This window comes from Herpailurus yagouaroundi, unplaced genomic scaffold (assembly GCF_014898765.1).
Source record: "Herpailurus yagouaroundi ecotype Mexico unplaced genomic scaffold, PumYag 142, whole genome shotgun sequence".
NCBI lineage: Eukaryota > Metazoa > Chordata > Mammalia > Carnivora > Felidae > Herpailurus > Herpailurus yagouaroundi.
Window position 1 is genome coordinate 50,265,397 of NW_024412397.1, and position 15,259 is coordinate 50,280,655.

At 37.5% G+C, this 15,259-nt stretch overlaps 1 protein-coding gene across 1 annotated transcript in view; it reads right to left on the bottom strand.

Annotated features, from left to right (window-relative positions):
• The window catches only part of MIB1 (MIB E3 ubiquitin protein ligase 1), a 130,803-nt gene that overhangs the window by 27,059 nt on the left and 88,485 nt on the right, over positions 1–15,259 (bottom strand). The window contains exons 13-15 of the mRNA XM_040479243.1: positions 6,351–6,483; positions 2,674–2,760; positions 899–1,060 (exon numbers count right to left, since the gene is read on the bottom strand). Coding sequence (XP_040335177.1) covers positions 899–1,060; positions 2,674–2,760; positions 6,351–6,483 — 382 coding nt within the window. The remainder of the gene's footprint in view (positions 1–898; positions 1,061–2,673; positions 2,761–6,350; positions 6,484–15,259) is intronic.

Consider the following 15,259-nt stretch of genomic DNA (forward strand, 5'->3'; position numbering starts at 1 on the left):
AAAGACACAGATCAACAGAACAGAATACAGGATCTAGAAAGACTTCACATAATATGGTTTATCGATTTGGGACAAACGCACAGCAGGCAATTCAGTAGAAAAAGACAATCTTTTCAACAAATGGTGGTGGAATAACTGGAACATCCACAAGGAAAAAAATGAACCTTGATCCATACCTAATGCTATATATAAAAATTAACTCAAAATGAATGGTAGTGCTAAATGTAACAGCTGAAACGTTATAAACTTCTAGTACAAAAGGGGAGAAAACCTTAGTGTCCTTGGGTTTGGCAAAGATTTTTCAGATAGGATACTACACAAAAAGCACAAACAATGACAGAAAAATTTATAAATTAGATCTCATCAAAATTAAGAACTTCTGCTCTTGCAAAAACACTATTAAAAGAATGAAAAGACAAGTCACAGACCGGGAAGAAATATGTGCAAATCCCATAAACTGATAGGGAACTTGAATTCAGACTCTCAAAACTCAATAGTATCAAAACAGCTCAACAAAAGAATGCACAAAAGATGGGAACAGACACTTCATCAAATCTATGTAAGTACAAGCAAATGAAAAGATGTTCAATATCAGGCAGTGGTCATTAGGGAAATGCAAATCAAAATCCCAGCATAGCACTACACACTCAACATGAATGGCTAAAGTTAAAAAAGAACAACCAAACAACTTTCAACTTTCACTAAGAATTTGAAGCAATGTAGTTAGAATTAACTATTGCTTAGTTCATACACTATATTTCTACATATGCAGTTCTGAAAAAATATTTCATCAGATTAAATTAGCCATAAATTTAAGATCTTGCATTAACAGATACTTCCAAAAAAAAAAAAAAAAAGATTCTTCCAGTAGTACTGAATTAAAGATTAATTTACTCACTGTGTTTTTGGATGGCTCCCATGCAGCATCAACCTTCCCCACATCCTGCATATCTTGGAGTTGACGTAGCTGAGACAAGGTATGGTGCCTCAGAGCTTCGTGCAAAGGAGTATCCCCATCTTTATCCTGAATATCTAATTTGGCACCTGCACGGACCAAAAGCTAAAAGAGAAAGACATCTCATTTGCTAAGGTCTCTCTGGCCCACAAGAAATTACAACATATCTAAAGTAACAGTGACAGAGCCCTGGACCTACCTGAAGGGGTTTGCCACTAAAGCCAATTATTTTTATGTTTTCACTTGCTACTCTCAAAACTACTGTTTCTCCTTTACAAATAGTGATGAGCTCTGGTTACTCAAATATATCGAATCAGAGAAAACAGAAAGAAATGAGAACCAATTCACAGACTCCAAGATCAAGATAACTGGGAGAAATTGAAGACTTTTTTTCTTTTTCTTTCCTTCCTTCCTTCTCCTTTCTTCCTTTCTGCCTTCTCCTTCTTTCTCCTTCCTTCTTCCTTCCAGATTTTATTTTTATTTTTATTTTTTTTAATTTTTTTTTTTCAACGTTTATTTATTTTTGGGACAGAGAGAGACAGAGCATGAACGGGGGAGGGGCAGAGAGAGAGGGAGACACAGAATCGGAAACAGGCTCCAGGCTCTGAGCCATCAGCCCAGAGCCCGACGCAGGGCTCGAACTCACGGACCGCGAGATCGTGACCTGGCTGAAGTCGGACGCTTAACCGACTGCGCCACCCAGGCGCCCCCAGATTTTATTTTTTAAAGTAATCTTTAAAGTAATCTTCATAATAAATGTGAAGTGCTCACTAAACTACAACCTCTGATATAAAATGCATAATTGATATAGTTCAGTAGATGTTTTAAGTAGCAAATATAACTTTGTAGTTAAGGTTTTGCTTATGGTACTTTTTAACGATTTTCCTAATTCTTTCTACAAATGCTGTCAGAGTTTTAGAAAAACACCATAATCAATCTCAAGCATATGGTCTTACCTGTCTTGACAAACGGCCATTTTTTGGTGGTGTTTTGTTTTTTGGGTTTTTTTTTAATTTGTCCCCAGAAGTTTACATGAGATGTCACTCTCTGACAGTGTTTCTCAAATTTGAACATGCGTGAGAATTACCTGGTGGGCTTGTTAAAGCACAGAATGCTAGTTCCCACCCCTGCAGTTTCTGATTTACTCGGTCTGAGGAGCCCAAGAATTTTCTACCAAGGTCCCAGGTGATGCCGATGCTGCTGGCTCAGCTTCTAAGCTTTAAGAATCACTGCTCTAGAAAAAAATTTTAAACTGATAATCTTTCAAATATTTTGTCTGGAATATCAGGTTAGTCAAATATGTATACATTTGTGGCAAACGTCCAGCCTAAGTTTTTAATTATAGTTCACTCTCAATTATACAACCCTGGGATCAGGACCCTACCCAAAATCAAGAGTCAGACACTCAAACAACTGAGCTATCCAGGAGCCCCAGGAATGTACTTTTTAAAAAACTAATTTATATATTACTTTGAAATTCTCTGATTTAATATTTTGGCAACAAAATAGTCTGGCAACAAAATTACATAACAGACTTTGAATATCAGTTTTAAGATTTTCCCCATTATAAATTAAAACTCTCTGCCCAGTATTAGCCAAAACTCATAATTTGTTCATCTAACTATGCCTTCTGAAAAATCTATGTATCATTTTTAAGACCTTCTAGAAATCTATCTGGTAAAACACACTTGTAAGATTCTTGTTAGTAAATACTTTACCCTCACAATCTGGGTGTGCTGTCGTTCAACAGCAAGGTGAAGGGCAGTTTGCTGGTTCACATTCTGGATATCGAGGTTCGCATTACCCTGAACAAGAAGAACAAAGTTTATATACTCAACATTTGACAATCGTAAGCAACACTAAAACTATAACTCTTCATGAGAAATAAATAACACAAACACTGCTGACCACTTTCCTCTCTTCTAGCTACTGCAACACTGTTCTCATAACAGTTGCTGGTAATACAGGAAGAACCAGATGGGGCAGCATCTTTCAGAGGCAGAAAAGCAAGCTTACAATAATTATTTTTACTATAGTGACTCCATCCAGGAACAGTTAAATAACAAAGTTCAATACAGAGCTCAAACACAGCTCCTTCTCAAGCTCCATTATACGGCAATAGAGACAATTAGCTCCTTTCAACTGTAAATAGTATTTCCTAAAACGTTCTATTAATGAATCGTCATATTGGATTTAGATTTAAACTAATGACCTAATAAGGTCATGTACCCTTGCTGCATAACTGAGCTCTTATTCAGTGAAAAGGAACTTCACTTGAGGATGAGAAGACAATGTTTAATTAGTATATAAAAATACTTATTAAAGGGAAAGCAGAAAGCCCTACCAGGGCCCTGGAGTAGTCAAAGCCCTATATGAGAACAGCTGATGCCAAGGACAGAGGAAAGGAGCAAAAGTCCAGAACTTACTGGCACCAGGGGACCTAGAGCTTCAGGAACTTAAGCAAGCATTCCACCATCTCACACTCATTTCCTTGCTTCTAACATGGTGACAGTACAACCTACTACACAGGGTCAATGGGATTATGGGGTTCAGGGTGGGCTGCCCCTAAATAATGCCACTTTGGCATACTAATTATTTTGAATTAAAGTTACTTAAACAGCTAGCACAAGGACACTCAGACCTTCCTTTGTCTCCTGAAAGCAAGAAATAAATTCCCCATGTGAAGGCTATCTTCCTTGACCCTGGAGGGTAGAAGGCATCCTTATTGTCAGAGATAGGGAATTAAGGGCCAAGAATGGACTATATAAATAAACTTTGTTACTTCATTTATTTATTTGCTACCCCAAGCCCAAACCCCTTTGTGAATTCTCCACAAGTAACTGTTTGTGTAAAAGGTACAAAGGCTGCCTGCTTTGGTCACTTAGGAGAGTCTCATATCTGAGCTCCCATGTATGCAATATTGAACATGTTTTTCTCCTGTGGTTATGTCTCATGTCAGTTTAATTATTAGACCGGCCAAAGAAACGGGAAAGAAAAATTTTCTTTCCGTCCGTAAGGATTAAGAAAAATAACATGTAAATTGCCTAACACAATGTCTTATATACTAATAATTTTAAAAATGGAACTAAGCAAAGGGCTACAGATTCAAAAGATAAACTTTATCATTCTGTTTAGCCCTCTGATTACAACTCTGAAACCCACCTGGGCCCTTGCTTGGGTAGAGCTCAAACTCTTCTAATACTATGACATTCTAGAAGATGGGAGTTTCTGATTTGTTTTTATTAGTTATGTTTCTCTGAGTGTAATTACAAGGAACTTGATCTTAGCTTGTTTTCTTATCATGCCTTGTTCTCATATAAATGCAGAAAGTGAGGGATTTTCTTTTTAAGTTTCCTAAACTTTCCATCATTAGATTTTCCTAGTATTAACCATATTCGTTGTATGAATGTACCATAATTCATTTATCTAGACACTAGCTGATGAACATCTGACTTGGTTCCAGTTAGAGGTTATTACAAATAAAGCTGCTACAAATGTTTAGTACAAGTATTTGCATGGAAATATGTCCTGAGTTCTCTTGGGTACATACCTAAAAGGGGGATTGCTGGGTTGTATAGTGAATACATGTTTAACTTTATTAAGAACTGCCAAATTGTTTTCAAAGTGGCTGCTTTGAAAAACACCAGCAATGTATGTGAATTCTAACTGTTCCACATCCTAAACCAACATTTTGTTTTGTTGGCATTTTTAGTTTTAGCCATTTTCATTGGTGATCAGTATTTCATTGTGGTCACAATTTCTTTTTTTTAAATTTTTTTTTCAACGTTTTTATTTATTTTTGGGACAGAGAGAGACAGAGCATGAACGGGGGAGGGGCAGAGAGAGAGGGAGACACAGAATCGGAAACAGGCTCCAGGCTCTGAGCCATCAGCCCAGAGCCTGACGCGGGGCTTGAACTCACGGACCGCGAGATCATGACCTGGCTGAAGTCGGACGCTTAACCGACTGCACCACCCAGGCGCCCCTGTGGTCACAATTTCTAATCCCCTCATGATCTACAGTAATTTAAGCTAAATTGCAGGATATATGGTCCACATACAGAAAATACTTGTATTTCTGTATATTTGCAATATACAGTTAGAGACTGAAATTTTAAACAACTTACAATAGCATGAAAAATTACTTAAAGATAAATCTAAAAAAAAAAAACAAAGATAATTCTAAAATGTGCAGAACCAAATTGCCATGACTTTCTAATAGAAATAATCCAATTCTAAAATTTATATGGAAATTCAAAAGATCTTACAGTAATTCTAAGAAAGAACAAAGTTGGAGGGTTAACTAACTGATTTTAAGACTTCCTAAAAAACAACAATTACCAAGACAGTGTAATGGTCAGTTATCTGTATCTTGAATTGAAAAGGAAATTATCCCAATTAACAATACTTTTATGGGCAGTAACTTCAATATTTAATAACCAAGGCTTACTAGTCAATGGTTCTGTAATAGTACCGTACGGTAACAGATGGTAGCTACGCTTGCGGTAAGCACAGCACAACAAGTAGCATTCAAGTTGTCAAACCACAGCGTCATACACCTGAAGCAGATGCAACACCGAGTGCCAACTACACTTCAAAAAAGTAAGAATAAAGGTTTAAAATGGCAACTATTTCTTTATCTTAGCTTCTATAGTTCATGCAGTGTCTATCTTCTGATGTGGTACTTAATTATATACAATGAACTATTCGCTAAATTTGTCTGCTATTTCATCTTCTTCAGTAGCCTGTAAGCTCCTTGAAATCAGAGATCGTAAGTAATTCTTTGGTAACTTCAATGCTTCTATATGACATATGCTTGACTGAGATATTTAAAAGTTTTGCTGGAAAACCTAAAACATCATAAAACTACACGAACTAAGTTCCCCAAAAATCCAAAACCATAAGAATGTAGCATTATCTTATCTCAGAGATGAATGGAATGACTGAAGTGAACCCGTACTGCTATCCAGTCAGTTTCCAGGAATCCAGCAGGAGTCATGAACTGAACTGCCAGATCTTGGCTGCAGTCTTGTTACTAGATGGCAACTGGCCACACTAGCTTTGATATCAACACGATGGTTCTTGGTCCTTGTACAACAGTGGTAGTGATTCTGGGAAATCTCTGTTCGTTGATACCTATTTCACGGGACTAATCCAGAACACTGTGGGAGGGAATACAAGGGGCTAAGGGAACCCCCCCAACCCTTACACACATATACACACCACCTCCCTCCATTTAAGAACCCATGTTAGGCAGAAGAATGAAAACGCACCATATCTGAATTTGCATCATCATGGGGTTTTACTGTAACCTACCAAGAGGTAGCTGATGAAGTAATAAGTACATAAATGGTAATGGTCCAAATTGTTAAAAATTATTGCATAGCTTTTCCTACCTGATGTACCAACAGTTCAGCCACTTCTACATGATTGTTAAGGGCAGCCAGATGCAAGGCAGTATAACCATCATCTTTCTTCTCATCCACAATCCATGGTCTTGGTAATTTAGACAGTAAAACACGCATTGCACTGAAAGTCAAATTTACATGATTTTGGTATTTATACAATCTGATATTTAAATTATTTTCTTTAAAAAATTATTCAAAAGAAACTTGAAGTCAAATAAAACTATTCTTCTTTAAAGAAAATTATGCCCTCAAAGACAAATGAAGTATCTTTTTTCTAAATCTCAAATACACAGCTTTTTCATGCTTTAAGAGGTAAAGAAACTATCACCATTTGGGGGGCAGAATCAAAACAGAATGGGAGTGTTACAAGGGGAGAATATTATGAGAGGGAAGAAAAAAAAACCAAAGGGTTTTTTTTTTAAAAAGACAAACTTCATGTAACTGGCAGATTATCATGAATTGCAGCTAAAAATCTGATATATGGCATTTAGCAGTGATAAATCTAGTTATATCAAAACACACAAAATAAATGGTAATTATAATTTAATATTTAAAATTTAAGTACCAGTAACAAAATATTTCTAGAGTAAAAAAGTTATCCTAAAGACCATCAAAGAGTAAAGTATTAAAGAGCAAGAGAAGTAATTATCAAGAAGGGATGCTTTTTCATAAAATAAACTAATGGGAGAGGCACCTGGGTGGCTCAGTCAGTTAAGCATCTGACTCCTGATTTTGGCTCAGGTCATGATCTCCTGGTTCCTAAGTTCAATCCCCACATCAGGCTCCACACTGACAGCACGGAGCCTGCTTGGGATTCTCTCTCTCTGCCCCTCCCCCACTCACATGCATGCTCGCACATGCACTCTCTCTCAAAAATAAATAAACTTTTAAAAAGTGTATAAAAAATTAAACTATTTTGACTGCATTAAAATAAAAAGCTTTTGCACATCAAAGAGAACCATCAACAAAACAAAAAGGCCACTGACTCAATGGGAGAAGATACTTGCAAATGATATAGCTGATGAAGGGTTAATATCCAAAATACGCAAAGAATTTACACAACTAAACACCAAAAAAAAAAAAAAAAAAACACAAACAATCTGATTAAAAAATGGGCAGAGGAACTGAATACACATTTTTCCAAAGAAGACACAGAGATAGCCAACAGACACATGAAAAGATACTCAATATCATTAATCATCAGGGATATGTAAATCAAAACCACAATAAGATATCACTTTACACTTGTTAGAATGGCTAAAGTAAGAGACAAGAAATAACGTGTTAGCGAGGAGGTGGAGGAAAAGGAACCCTACTATACTGCTGGTGGAAATATAAATTGGTATAGCCACTGTAGAAAACAGTATGGAGGTTCCTCAAAAAACTAAAACTAAAAATATCATATGATCCAATAATTCTACTACCAGGTATTTACCCAAAGAAAAGATATATGCACTCCTGCATCATTACTGACAATAGCCAAGATATGGAAGCAATCCAGGTGTCCACTGATAAACGAACAGATAGAGAAGATGTGGTACATATATACAATGGAATATTACCCAGCATAAAAAGGATGAGCTCTTGCCATTTGTGACATCAGGAATGAACCTAGAGGATGCTACACTAAGTTAAATACATTAGAGAATGTGATTTAACTTACATGTGGAATCTAAAAAGCAAATGAATAAACAAACAAACAGCAGAATCAGACCTATGAATACAGAGAACAAACTGATGGTTGCCAGAAGAGAAGGGGGCATGGGGTTGGGAAGTGGGAGATCTGGGCTTACAGTTATGGGATGAATGAGTCATAGAATGAAAGGTACAGCATAGACAACAGAGTCAATAATTAACAGCACCGTATGGGGACAGATGGCATCTTCACTTGTGGTGAACACAGCATAATGTATAGAGATGCTAAATCACCTGACAGTCATGTAACACTGTGTTTCATCTACACTCAAATAAAAAAAAAAATTTTTTTAAGAAATGATGTGTCTTAAAGAAAAACCTAGCCCACTCCCAAAAAAGAAAAGTAAAATTAGAAGTAACTTTTCTTGGGGCACCACTGGCTCAGTCGGTTCAGTGTCCAACTCCCGATTTCAGCTCCAGTCATGATCCCAGGGTTGTGGGATCAAGTCCCCTGCTGGGCTCTGTACTGAGCATAGAGCCTGCTTAAGATTCTCTCTCTGCCCCTCTGCCCCACTCGCACATGTGCACACACACTCTCTCTCAAAATTAAAAAAAAAAAAAAATGTGATTTACTATATGGTAGTAACTTTTTTTTAATGTTTGTTTATTTTGAGAGAGACAGAGAGTACACTTGCTTGTGTGTAGGTGAGAGAGAGGCAGAGAAAGAGAGACAGAGAGAATCTCAAGCAGGCTCTGCACTGTCAATCCCACTAACCTTGAGATCACTGCCTGACCTGAAATCAAAAATGGGATGCTTAAACAACTGAGCTACCCAGGTGCCTGCCAGTAATTTTTCTTAACAGAAAGATTTTATGTAGAAAACTCATAATTTGGAAAAACCCTCCCCTAATATATTTAGCCACTATTTTGTTTAAGACTGACAAAATAACTGCTGCTATACAGTGCTGGACTTGGAATGGACACCATTGACACACACATTAGACTACAGATCTTTCCCCCCTCCTAACAAAGAAAGTAAAAACAGAAACACTTTTAAAATTGTGCCAACAGAATATTAAAGGGCAAGAGATGATAGTAAGATACATATCAGGATAGTTCTTCCCAAGATGATATACATTAAAGATAAAAATCTGAAATACAGAAATGTTACAAACATACAGAAAAACAGGCTGAAGATACAGAATAAGAGTGTGTATAAAGGAAACTATAAGTCTCTAAAATAATGAGAATAAACCCTAACATGACCCAGGATATGTGTCCTTAATAGTAGCCATCTTTAGGGGTTCCTGGGGGGCTCAGTCGGTAAAGTGTCCAATTTCAGTTCAGGTCATTATCTCACAGCTTGTGAGTTCGAGTCCTGCATTGGGCTCCGTGCTGACAGCTCAGAGCCTGGAGCCTGCTTCAGATTTTGTGTCTCCTTCTTTCTCTGCTCCTCCAAAACTCATGCACGCACACGCTCTCTCTCTTTCTCAAGAATAAATGAAACATTAAAAAAAAATTTTTTTTTTTTTAAAAAGGTAGCCGTCTTTGAATCCCATGTAGGAAGCCCAAAAAATCTCAGGACAGGCTGACAGGCTCTGGAGGATCCAAGATCTTCTAAAATTGTATTTAAATTTGGAAGTTTATAGCTCTTATCAGATTTTAAAACAGGTTTATAACCCAAAGTACATTGAGAATCATAGCTTAAAGACAGCTTTCAGTGGTTGTTACTGAAGTTGTATCATTGCTAAGGGGCGACAGAATTCTTTGGAAATCTATGGAAAACTATGGACTTCCTTCCAGAGAAATGCACATATATATATCTATCTACCTACAATTTTGAGAGAGTCTACAAACCCCTAAATCCCACTCACAAACCTCATACAAAGCTAAGGTGTCCTGCTGTCATTTGTTTACAGTAACTGTAAGGATTACGGGGGTGCCTGGGTGGCTCAGTTGGTTAAGCATCCAACTCTTGATTTCGGTTCAAGTCATGATCCCACAATTCATGAATACGAGCCCTGCATCGGGGCTTTGTGCAGACAGCTCAGAGCCTTCTTGGGATTCTGCTTCCCTCTCTCTCTGCCCCTCCCCTGCTTGTACTTTCTCTAAATAAATAAATAAACATAAATAAATAAATAAATAAATAATCAATCCAACCTTCCTGATTTGGTGGATTAAAATAAGATACTACAACTTTCAACAATAGCCAAATTATGGAAAGAGCCTAAATGTCCATCAAGTAATGAATGGATAAAGAAATTGTGGTTTATATACACAATGGAGTATTACGTGGCAATGAGAAAGAATGAAATATGGCCCTTTGCAGCAACATGGATGGAACTGGAGAGTGTTATGCTAAGTGAAATAAGCCATACAGAGAAAGACAGATACCATATGTTTTCACTCTTATGTGGATCCTGAGAAACTTGGCAGAAACCCATGGGGGAGGGGAAGGGAAAAAAAAAAAAAAAGAGGTTAGAGTGGGAGAGAGCCAAAGCATAAGGGACTCTTAAAAACTGAGAACAAACTGAGGGTTGATGGGGGGTGGGAGGGAGGGGAGGGTGGGTGATGGGTATTGAGGAGGGCACCTTTTGGGATGAGCACTGGGTGTTGTATGGAAACCAATTTGACAATAAATTTTATATACTGAAATAAATAAATAAATAAATAAATAAATAAATAAATAAAATAAACCAGAAAAAAATAAAATAAAATAAGATACTACATACTGGGGCACCTGGCTGGCTCAATTGGTAAAGTATGTGACTCTTGATCTCAGGGTCGTAAATTCGAGCCCCACATTGGGTATAGAAATTACTTAAAAACAAACTCTTAAAAAAAAAACAGATATTATGTAACTTTGACTCAGATTCTTAACTGGGAAAAGTACTGGTACCACATTATACTACTGAATGTTTAGATCTGGCATAATCATGATGCTAATGCCAAACATCTAGTATGCTACACATGTGACCATGTGAGAAACAGAATTTAAAAGGTTTTAGGATTCTTTTAGAGAGTTAAGAAGATACAAGTATAACTTGGGGGGAAAAATTTTTATTAAAAACAATACGTAATCATAAGATAATGTAAACACTTACTGATTTAAACAAAAGTTGTGATAGGACTATGTTGAGAGACATGGGGATAATAGACAATGTCAAGAGTTTTAAATCTTCTTTTTCTATGACATGAAATCAGCAGACAATGTCTACAATTGATAATTTAAGAAAACTGCAGGATAGGGGCACCTGGGTGGCTCAGCTGGTTGAGCGTCCGACTTCGGCTCAGGTCATGATCTCATGGTTTGTGGGTTCGAGTCCGGCGTCGGACTCTGTGCTGGCAGCTCAGAGCCTGGAGCCTGCTTCCGATTCTGTATCTCCCTCTCTCTACCCCTCCCCCATTCACGCTCTGTCTCTCTCAAAATTAAACATTAAAAAAAAGAAAAAAAGAAAAAAAAAGAAAACTGCAGGATAAGCTGGAAGTTATTGGGTGGGGCACAGACAAAGGGATGAAGAAGGATAAAGCAGAACACAGTTCCCTTTCATTATAAGCTTTGTAGTAGTATTTGACTTAACTACACATATACATTAGTTTGATTTTAAAAAGTCAAAACACTAAAATAATATTTAGGCTTACTATATTAAAATGTTTTGTATTTTCTACCTTAGTTCTTATAGTCAATATATATAAATACGACAGTAAGTTTTGCATTCCAAGGTGTGGTTTATGCTAATCTCATCAAATTTTTTTTGGTTTGTTTGTTTTTAATGTTTATTTTTAAGAGAGAGACAGAGTGCAAGCAAGGGAGGGGCAGAGAGAGAGGGAGACACAGAATTCCAAGCAGGCTCCAGGCTTTGAACTGTCAGCACAGAGCCCGAAGTGGGCTCAAACTCACAAACTGTGAGATCATGACCTGAGCCAAAGTCAGAGGCTTAACTAACTGAGCTACCCAGGTGCCCCTAATAGGGTTTATTTTTTTTTCGTCACGTTATTGACTAGATCTTCTTGAGAAGATGGTTCTTATGACACCATGTTTCCCACTGACTTATATTCCTGTTTCAGAAGTACCTTCGCATATTATACTGCCAATAACTCAAAGGAGAGAAGGGGAAAGAGGAGCAGTTCCTTCTCTGGGCATAAGCTATCCACTGAGATGGAACCATCACTAACTTGTTCTCCCAGGCTTGCATTTACTCAATGAAAGAACCGGAGAAAGCTGAAGTCTCTAAGAAATAAGAGCCAATGGCTCAGAAGAGTAGCATGGTACTCAAACAGAAAGAGATACGTATTCTTGAAAGCCCACTGCCTCTCTCTCCTCCCTCACTCCCTTGTGTCTTTTTGCTTTTTCCTCTCAGTACAAAATGTATAACTGAACTGTGAGAACAAAAGAAGTTAAAAGTGCCAAAAAAAGATTCCAGTCCCTTCTAGATCACATTCTACAAAGTAAATCAAATCCTAGTATTAAAATGCAAAATTTAGATTCAGAGAACAGTTTTTACTTCAGAACAAACCCATTCTCTGTTAATTAGTCCCACTTAAGTGGGGTGGACAATCTGAGGAGCCTACAATACAGCCAGGAAGGCCACTGCAGGTGTCCCCTGCAGCACTGTAGTTAATGAAGAGGAGACTTACACTACAATCACTGAGGTCCACAGAGCGGCAGAGATAAGGGTGTTACCAGTTCAATCCATCAGTAATTTTATTGGGGCACCTGGGTGGTTCAGTCAGTTAAGCATCCAGGCTCTTGGTTTCGGCTCAGGTCATGATCTCATGGTTGGGGAGTTCGAGCCCCATGTCAGGCTCCGTGCTGATTCTCTCTCTCCTTCTCTCTCTGCCACCGCCCGCAGATAAATAAACAAACTTAAAAAAATAATTTTATCGAGTCAACAGACTCTCACCTGTGGAGCACAGTATATGAGATTTGGAGGTATTTTTCCTGATGCCCAAACACTCTTCTTTACTTCTCAATCTGGTTGTTTTCCAAGAGGTTAAGGACATGGATGGTTTAAAGATAAGATCTTACGACCAGTTAAGCAGGCATTTGTGAATAGTGCCAAAGAAGCATTAAGTTCCGGAACAACTAATAGTGGTGCCTAGCATAATCCCTGGCACATGGTAATACTCAAACGTTTGCTGAATGATGAACAAATGAGTTCTAAGAAGTAGAGGGGACAGGCAGCTGTCCACATTGGTATGTAGCAGTCAAATGGCACTGGGTCCATTTTTAGGGCCTGCCATGCCTTACAATCTTTCTTCAGAGATAGGCGAACATTTTTCCAAACAAACAAAAGTAGCTAACCTATGGAGGCTTTACATGTTAATATTATTTAATGTAAAAAGACATTAGAATAGCACTATAGCACATACTAGGTGTTCAATAAATGCTAAGTTAATGAACAACTCCTCAAATAATAAAACCAGTTGGTCCAGAATTCATAAAAGGAACCTACTAAAAAAGTTGATTGATCCCCAGCAGAAGTTCTTCAGGGCGAACTAAAAGCAGATTAGTACGTGACATTCTAAACATATTTTTGTTCATTACCCATCCCTATCTGAATGGATGCAGACAAGAAACCTAGGAGGATATATACCAAAATGCTACCCATGGGAATCACTTTAAAAAATTAATATCGCTGGTTTTTATTTTCTTTTATCTAGCTGTAAGTAGAGGAAAGAACTACAGTGAATAGACATTACTTAGATGTTTTCAATTATTTTGGGGGGGGTGGGCTTTTATTTTTTCCCCACAAACTCTTATTTTATGTATGCCACAATTAAAAGCTTCATTAATTTAACTTAATTTCATTAAGCAGGAATTTGGTACTGTAGTAAAATTTAGCTCAAAATGAGAAAGAGATATGTAACAATGCAGGCTGCATAAGAGTTGTATAGCTAAGTACTCAATCATTAAACACAACCAAAATTATCTCTTAAATGACCAGTTATTTCTCCTTCTATGTTTTAAGCCAGGGAAACCCATTTTACTTAGCTTTTTATCTCCTTTGTATGCCTAATGTAAGGAGCTCAAAGTTTTGTTGAATGGAACGGAAGAAACAATCAAATGAATAATCATTTTCTGAATATAACAGAGACAAGGATATTAGTAGCCTATTAAATTTTGGGTATACTCTCAAGTCCCCAAAAGTGGTAATTCATTAGGAATTATTTCATGTTTACAAATCAGAGCAACAGCATGGCATGGTGGTAAAGAGCTCAAAGTTTGAAGCCAAACTATCTGGGTTCAAATTCTGGCACTAGCAAGCTGAATGGATGATGACTTAAGTAGGTTACTTAACTTCTATGCCTCAGTTTCCTCATGTATAAAGTGTGAGAAAAATCACAAATCCTGTCTCAAAGAAGTTGTTATGAAAATTTGAAAGGGGTTAGAAGAGTTCCCAGCACGACAGGTGTTTGCTTAAAAAAAAAAAAAAAGCTTTCACTGCTACAAAATGGTTAGAAAAAAATGAGGCAATTTAGAAACCTGAAAATCAACCTATCTTAAACTGAGACATGTATATCATCTTCTCTCAAGATGTATAAAAGTATTCCAATATCTACAAAAACTGACTCTTTAAAATTACCAAATGTCTACAGAAGCATTCTTAATGTCACTATTTTATTTTTATTTTTTTTAATATGAAATTTATTGTCAAATTGGTTTCCATACAACACCCAGTGCTCATCCCAACAGGTGCCCTCCTCCATGCCCATCACCCACTTTCCCCTCCCTCCCACCCCCCATCAGCCCTCCGTTTATTCTCAGTTTTTAAGAGTCTCTTATGGTTTGCCTCCTTCCCTCTCTGTAACTTTTAACAGAATACCATGGGGGAGGGGAAGTGGGAAAAAAATGTCACTATTTTAAAATAGCCATCCAGGGGCGCCTGGGTGGCGCAGTCGGTTAAGCGTCCGACTTCAGCCAGGTCACGATCTCGCACTCCGTGAGTTCGAGCCCCGCGTCAGGCTCTGGGCTGATGGCTCAGAGCCTGGAGCCTGTTTCCGATTCTGTGTCACCCTCTCTCTCTGCCCCTCGCCCGTTCATGCTCTGTCTCTCTCTGTCCCAAAAATAAATAAAACGTTGAAAAAAAATTTTTAAAAAAAAAAAATAAAAATAAAATAGCCATCCAAAATAATTCACCTGCTAAGGTTAAATGCTAAAGACAAAAAGAATGTCAAGAACAAAATTTCCTTGTAGGAGGACGAGCTTAAAGAACTGGTAATAGGGGCGCCTGGGTGGCGCAGTCGGTTAAGCGTCCGAC